Here is a 6,765-nt window from a genome sequence, read left to right as displayed (position 1 = left end):
GTGTCCGTGTGCAAGGGGCCGGGAAGGGGAGGGAGGCGTGCGCGTGTGCCCGCGGGCTGCTGCGGCGTGTGCGTGGGGGCGGCCACGTGTGGTGTGTGTGTCTGTGTGCGAGCGCGGAGGCCCCAGCGGCCTGGGCGTTGGCTGAGCCGACGTCGGGGCTTCCAGAAAGCCGGGGGCCTCCAAGGTGCCGGTTAGGAGTTTGAGGGGTGATGAGGAAGGGGTTTCAGGCAGGGGGTCAGGACGGCCTGCCCAGAAGTTGTATTGGCGGCTGTCTAAGGGCTCGGGCGGTCTGGGAGATGGCGAAGGCGGGCGGGCCCCCCTGTAAATATGGCCCCAGGGTGGTCAGAGGGTCCCATGCCACCCATCCTCTGTGACCTCCCCCTTGACCTCCAGCTGACCATGCATGCCAGCTGAGTGGCCAGCTGAGAGTCCTGGACCCTCTCTGGAGTTTGCCTCCCCCAACCCCCTGTCAATAAAACTGTTTACAACCACCGGCCCCCAAGGCTCTGGGTCTGCTCTGTCTCCTGGGGGTGGGACTTGGACAGTGGCCTGGCCTGGCCTGGGGCAGTTGGGAGCACCTGGGAGAGTCCTGGCTGGGTCACTGCAGCAAACAGAATGATGGGGAGCTGGGTGTGGAAATGTGGAGAGTCGCGGGGGTCCCAGTCTTCATCTGGATGGGGGCCAGTCTCTGGTCCTTCAGCAAAAATTTATTATGCACCTACCGTGTGGAGACAAAGACCCCTGTCCTCATGGAGTTCACAGCCTAATGGGGAAGACCGACCACATAAAAGCAAATTAGGACTTGATTTGAATTAGCGATATGTGTAATAAAGAAAAAGCCAGATAATGTGTTAGGTAGGGGGTGATTGTGTATGGTGGGGGGGAGTTGAGGAGAGCCTGCCAGAAGAGGTGACATGTAAGCTGAAATAAGATGGGCTAGAAGGAGCAGCTGTGGGGAGATGTGCAGAGTGTTCTAGGCAGAGGGAACAGCCAGTGCAAAGGCCCTGCGGTAGGTAGGAAGCTTGGAGGAGGGCCCAGGCCATTAGTATGCCTGGAGCAGCCACACTAGGTGAGTGAAAGGCGAGCAGCTGGAGATAAGGAGGGAGAGGAGCACAGGGCCCCAGGCAGGCAGGGCCTCACCAGTGAGGAGTACAATTTTTTTTTTTAATTGTGGTAAATAACATATACGATCAAATTTACCACTTGAACCATTTTTAAGTGCACAGCTCAGTGGCATTAAGCACATTCACACTGTCGTACAGCCATCCCCACCATCCATCTCCAGAACTTTCTCGTTTTCCCAAACTGAAACTCTGTCCCCATGAAACACTAACTCCCCACTCCCTGCTCCCTCCAGCCTTATGAATTTTAAGTGGGACAGGAAGCCATCAGAGAGTTTTAAGCAGGGGACATGATCTGATTTCACCTTAAGAGATCACTTTAGCATTATGTCACTACAATTCACAACTCTTCCGGCCCATGTCGATTAAGCACCTACTGTGTGCTGGGCTCTGGGGATAGAACAATGAACAGGACAGAACCCCTGTCCACCGCTTGTCATGGGGAGACTGATTGAAACAAAGAAACACAAAACACCATGACGGCATCTAGCAGCTCCTCCTGTACCTGTGTGTCTGTTTTTTCAGCTTGATTGAAATATATTTGACATATAAGATTGTGTAGGTTTCTGGTGCATATCTTGATGATTTGATATGTTTGATATATATTGTAAGATAATTATCACAATAAGCTTGACACATCCATTACTTCACATAGTTACTTTGTGTGTGTGTGGTAAGAACATTTAAGATCTACTCTCTTAGCGTCTTTCAAGTATACTGTACAGTCTTGTTAACTAATCACCACGCTGTACATTACATCCTCAGGACTTAGGCATCTTAGAGCTGGGAGTCTATATCCTTTGACCAACATCTCTCCCTTTCCCTCACCCCCCAGTCCCTGACAACCACCATTCTACTCTTGGTTTCTATGAATTTGGTTATTTTACATAACTGAGATCACTCAGTATTTGTCTTTCTCTGCCTGACTTATTTCACTTAGCATAATGCCCTCAAGTTTCATCCATGTTGTCCCAAATGGGCAGGATTTGCTTCCTTGTTATGGCTGAATTATATTCCGTTATGCATATATACACCACATCTTTATCCATGCATCTGTGAATGGATACTTACGTTGTTTCCATGTCTTGGCTATCGTGAATAGTGCTGTAATGAACGTGGGAGGGCAGATATCTCTTTAAGATACTGGTTTCATTTCCTCTGGATACATACCCAGAAGTGAGATTGCCAGATCATATGGTAGTTCTATTTTTAATTTTTTTTTGAGGAAACTCCCTCCTGCACCAATTTACATTCCCACCAGCAGTGCACAAGGGTTCCCCTTTCTTTTTTTTTTTTTTAAGGGTTCCCCTTTCTCCACACCCTCACAACACTTCTTATCTCTTGTCTTTTTGATGAAGCCATTCTAACAGGTGTGGGTGACATCTCGTTGTGGTTTTGATTTGCATTCTCCTGATGATTAGTGATGTCAAGCACCTTTTCATGTACCTGTTGGCCATTTGTATGTCTTCTTTGGAAAAACGTCTACTCAGGTCCTTTTCCTGTTTGTGTGTGTGTCTGTTTTTGTGTGTCCATCTCTGCAGATATGTTGTTCTCTCCTGTGTGTCCTGCCCTGTCTGTGTCTCTGGGTCTATGTGTTTTTCCCTGTCTCTCGGTCACTATGTATGTCCGTGTATTTCACGCAGGTGGTTATCTGTCTTTCTTTATCTGTGCCGGCCTATGGCAGCCTGTGTGTTTCCCTCTCAGCCCGTATGTCCACTAAGACAGAATGCTTAGTCATCCTCACAGCTGAAGAGGGACAAAACCCTTCAGAGATTGGGCTGGGGAAAAGAGGCCACAGCCAGGCATGCGGATAAGGATAATACGTCACACCTGAATGTTTAGCATTGAACATGAATTTAAGCACTGAATAGCCAAACCTGTGAGCTGCAGTCAACAGTTCTCAGAGGGAAGTGTGAACCTTCAGATGCACTTACTAGGAGATGAGAAAAGTCCAAAACACATAGCACATCAGCTTCAGCTGAAGAAAGAAAGAATGGAAGGGACTCTCGGAGACTGAGTTCAGCTTCACAGATAGGGGAACTGCGGCCAAGAAAAGTTACGCCACTTGCCCAAGTTCACAAAACAGCAGTCACAGAAGAGCTGGGATTCAGAACCAGGTTTAGTCCCTCCCAGACCATTGTTCAAAGACTGTGGAGACTTTTAACATCACTTGCTTTTGAATTCTTTTTTTAAAAATTATTTTACTAAAAAAAAATAAGAATATGTCATGAATATAAGACAAGTGTGTTTTTGTTCTCTTCACTGAGCTTCCTGGTTGCTCAAATTTATTATAAATAGTACCTCTTGCTCAAAGAGTTGTCCCCATCCCCCAGGACAGACTGGCGCCTTACAAACTTGACCCTTGATTCCTAGATTGGGGGAAGTGGGGACTCAGCCTCAGAGACTCTTGGGTACCCACTCCCCAAAAGCAGGACTCAGGGGAAAGAAAAACTAGGTAGAAACAGGGTCGAGAAGGCGGTAGGCAGCCCACCTTCTGTCCTCCCTCTGCCAGGAAGCAATTTTGCAATCCTGACCCCTCCCTTTCCCCTGCCTGGCTCAGGTCCAGCCCCTAACGGGAACAGGATGTGGGTGGAGACTTCCCAATGGCTGGTGCCCCTGTCCCCAGCCCAGGCAGGTATAAGGCCACCTTGCCAGACCAAGGGAACCTGGATGGAAAAGAGAGAGGCCGCCATGTCCTCTTGGAGCCTAGAGCAAAAACAGAGGTAGGTTCCCACCCCGCCCACCCTGGGCAGGCCTGGACACCAGGCAGTGCAGAGATCCATGGACATTCCGTCTGACCCACTGAAGTCACAGGGCCAGACGTAGGCCTGCAGGCTGGAACAGACTGACACTCAGGCTCCGTCTATGGACAGACTCATTCCCATACACACACTCCCTGCAGAAGGCCCAGGTGGTCCACGGGCTGTAGTAACCAAGGATGTTCAGGTGGTCTCTAGGGCTGCTGGGCTAGGGCATTACTGCTGGAGGGACCAGGAGGAACAGAAGCCCCAGCTCCCGAAGGGTTCCAGTACCAACTGTAAATCTCACCATCCCAAAACCAAATGCCTTCCTCCAGACCTGTACAAGGCAGGATGCACTTTTCATGCTCAGAGTCCCGTCTGTATCTGGAGTCCAGAACTTTGGAGCAAGATGGGGCTGGGCACAGATAACCTAGACGGGGCTAGACAGCAAGAGGAGCAGCCCAGATGGGGAAACTGAGAATTCTGCTTGGGAGGGTCAGAGAAAGCTTTGTGGAAAGGGGGCCATTGGAGCTGGGGTTTTGCAGGACGAGTAAGAGTTCGTAGGCTCTGCCTTCAAAACATGGAGCCAGGGAGACAAGAAATGACCCAGAAAACAAGTGAGAGCAGAAGAAATTAGCAAGTTGGACTGCAAATAATTAATAGTCCATTGGGGCTGGGCTGACAATGGGGAAGGGTAGTATGTAGGCGTCAGACTAAGAAACTCAGGTTTCATAGAATTCTTCCTGGAACAGGAGCTACTTCTGGCAGCTGTGGCGGCGGGGTGGGGGGTGTTGAGGGTGGAAGCCAGGAGAGGAGGAGGAGGGGACTACTACACTAGTCCAGGCCAGCAATGAGGCCGGGTGAAAGTAGAGGTGGGAAGAAGCAGGCAGATTCTGGGTATATTTTCACTTTGCTGGGTGTATAATATCATTATTTTAACTTATTAAGCACTTTCTGTCATTGCCTGCAGCCCAGTAGGCTGGGACTCCCATCTTTCTAGAATCCTCTTCCTGCTGCTGTTATTTGTGGCCTCAGCCCAGGGGGTCACCCCAAATCCAGGCGCCTGCCTGGTGTCCCACTCGGGTAACGGCAGCTCCATCTCCTGCCAACCACCTGCCAGACTCCCCAGCTACTTCCCAGCTGACACCGTCTACCTGGCCGTGGAGTTCTTCAACCTGACTCAGCTGCCTGCCAACACCCTCCAGGGCATCCCTAACCTCCAGGAACTGCACCTTTCCAGCAACCAGCTGGAGGACCTCTCCGCCAAGTTCCTGCTGCCTGTGCCTCAGCTAAAGGTGCTTGATCTGACCCGCAACGCCCTGACCCGGCTGCCTCCTGGCCTCTTCCAGGTCTCAGCTGCCCTCCACACCCTGGTGCTGAAGGAAAACCAGCTGAAAGTTCTGGAGGCCTCGTGGCTGCACAGCCTGAAAGCCCTGCGGCATCTGGACCTATCCGGGAACCAGCTCCAGACGCTGCCCCCTGGGCTGCTGGCCAATTTCACCGACCTGCTCATCCTTGATCTTGGCAATAACCAGCTGCAGACTTTGCCCCCTGACCTTCTGAGCGGCCCCTTGAGGTTGGAACGGCTGCACCTCGAGGGCAATAGGTTGCAGGAGCTCGGAAAGGGCCTTCTGGTGCACCAGCCAAAACTGCGCTACCTCTTCCTGAACAACAACAGGCTGACCACGGTGGCAGCCGGCGCCTTCCGAGGTCTGCAGAAGCTGGACATGCTGGACCTCTCCAACAACTTGCTGACCACCGTGCCCAAGGGGCTCTGGACGTCCTTGGGGAAGGCTGCCGGAAACATGAAGGATGGCTTTGACCTCTCGGGTAATCCCTGGATCTGCGACCGGAAACTGGACGACCTCTTTGAGTGGCTGGTGGCCAACGAAGGCAAGATGTTCTTCCGCAATGACACACGCTGTGCTGGCCCTAAAACCTTGAAGGGCCAAATGCTCCTAGTGGTGGCCAGGTCCCCTTGAAGCCTGGGGCTGGGGGCGGGGTGGGGAGGCAAGGCTTGGCAGGACGCCGCACCCCACTTAGCAAATAATCCCACCTTCTAAGGGTGAGGCTGGGCTTCCCATAGTTGCCGGGACCTGTTTCGCCCATGTTGCCCCAAACACACCTCGGGCTCTTCCTGCTTCCTTGCCTCTGCTCAAGCTGTATCCTCTTCCAGAAATCTCTTTCCCCTATTTCCCGGGTCTCTTGGTCTCTGGCTCCTCCAACCTGTCCTGGCCACACTGAGGTTGGCTCATTCTGGCTCTGTCTCCCCCAGTTTCAGGGGTTCTCTGAGTGCAGGGCCTGGGGCTGGGTTCCCTCTTACTCGGCATCACTCGGTTTGAGGTCAGACTGGAAGGGGTTAATAAATAACTGTTGAACAGAATTGGATGTATTTGCTGTGTCCCTTGCATTCTCCTAAGGCGAATTCCTAGGTCTCCAGCATGAAGCAGAAGGAGAGGCATGCCATGAAATCCCAAATCGATAGCAGTTGGGATCTGATGGCTGTGTCTGCTCCTCCCCCTTTCCCCATCCTTGGATTTAACTGGTAATAAAACCCTGACCATTGCCCAAGGTGTCGTTTTACCAGTGGATTCCTTCCAGAGCTTGTGTCCTGGGGAAGGTTTAAATTAAACCAGATTGCTTCAGGGCTCCAAACAATTTTTCATGCTGGCCTGTGATAACCAGGGGAGCAGCTGCCCAGGACGAGCGTGGGCAGGCTGGATGGGGCTGAACAGCTGGGCAGAGGCCCTGGGGGCTGTGTTTTCACAGCTCCAGAACCTCGGGGCCACCTTCCAACACAATGTTGGGCATGGTGGGGGTCGAGGTCGGACTGGGGGGACCCTGGGATGTTTGGGGCATGCTCGGTTTTTGCAGCTCCCTGGAAGGAGGGTCATGCCCACGTT

General features: G+C 52.0%; 1 protein-coding gene across 1 annotated transcript; it reads left to right on the top strand.

Annotated features, from left to right (window-relative positions):
• Nucleotides 1–3,740: 3,740 nt before the first annotated feature.
• On the top strand, nucleotides 3,741–6,408 carry LRG1 (leucine rich alpha-2-glycoprotein 1). Its single transcript, XM_060007493.1, has 2 exons — nucleotides 3,741–3,844; nucleotides 4,833–6,408. The coding sequence occupies exons 1-2, from the start codon at nucleotides 3,792–3,794 to the stop codon at nucleotides 5,842–5,844; spliced, it is 1,065 nt and encodes a 354-aa protein (XP_059863476.1). The 5' UTR covers nucleotides 3,741–3,791; the 3' UTR covers nucleotides 5,845–6,408.
• Nucleotides 6,409–6,765: the final 357 nt, after the last annotated feature.

Source organism: Delphinus delphis, chromosome 3 (assembly GCF_949987515.2).
Source record: "Delphinus delphis chromosome 3, mDelDel1.2, whole genome shotgun sequence".
Lineage (NCBI taxonomy): Eukaryota > Metazoa > Chordata > Mammalia > Artiodactyla > Delphinidae > Delphinus > Delphinus delphis.
The sequence above is the reverse complement of the archived record's forward strand: the minus strand, read 5'-3'. Positions and strand labels throughout refer to the sequence as shown.

What these genes read in the sequence shown, in the direction of transcription:
- LRG1 (XM_060007493.1), top strand. Translation starts at nt 3,792, where the DNA reads ATGGAAAAGAGAGAGGCCGCCATGTCCTCTTGGAGCCTAGAGCAAAAA. An exon ending in AGCCTAGAGCAAAAACAGAG is followed by an intron (nt 3,845 to 4,832) that starts GTAGGTTCCCAC and finishes CATTGCCTGCAG; the next exon opens with CCCAGTAGGCTGGGACTCCC.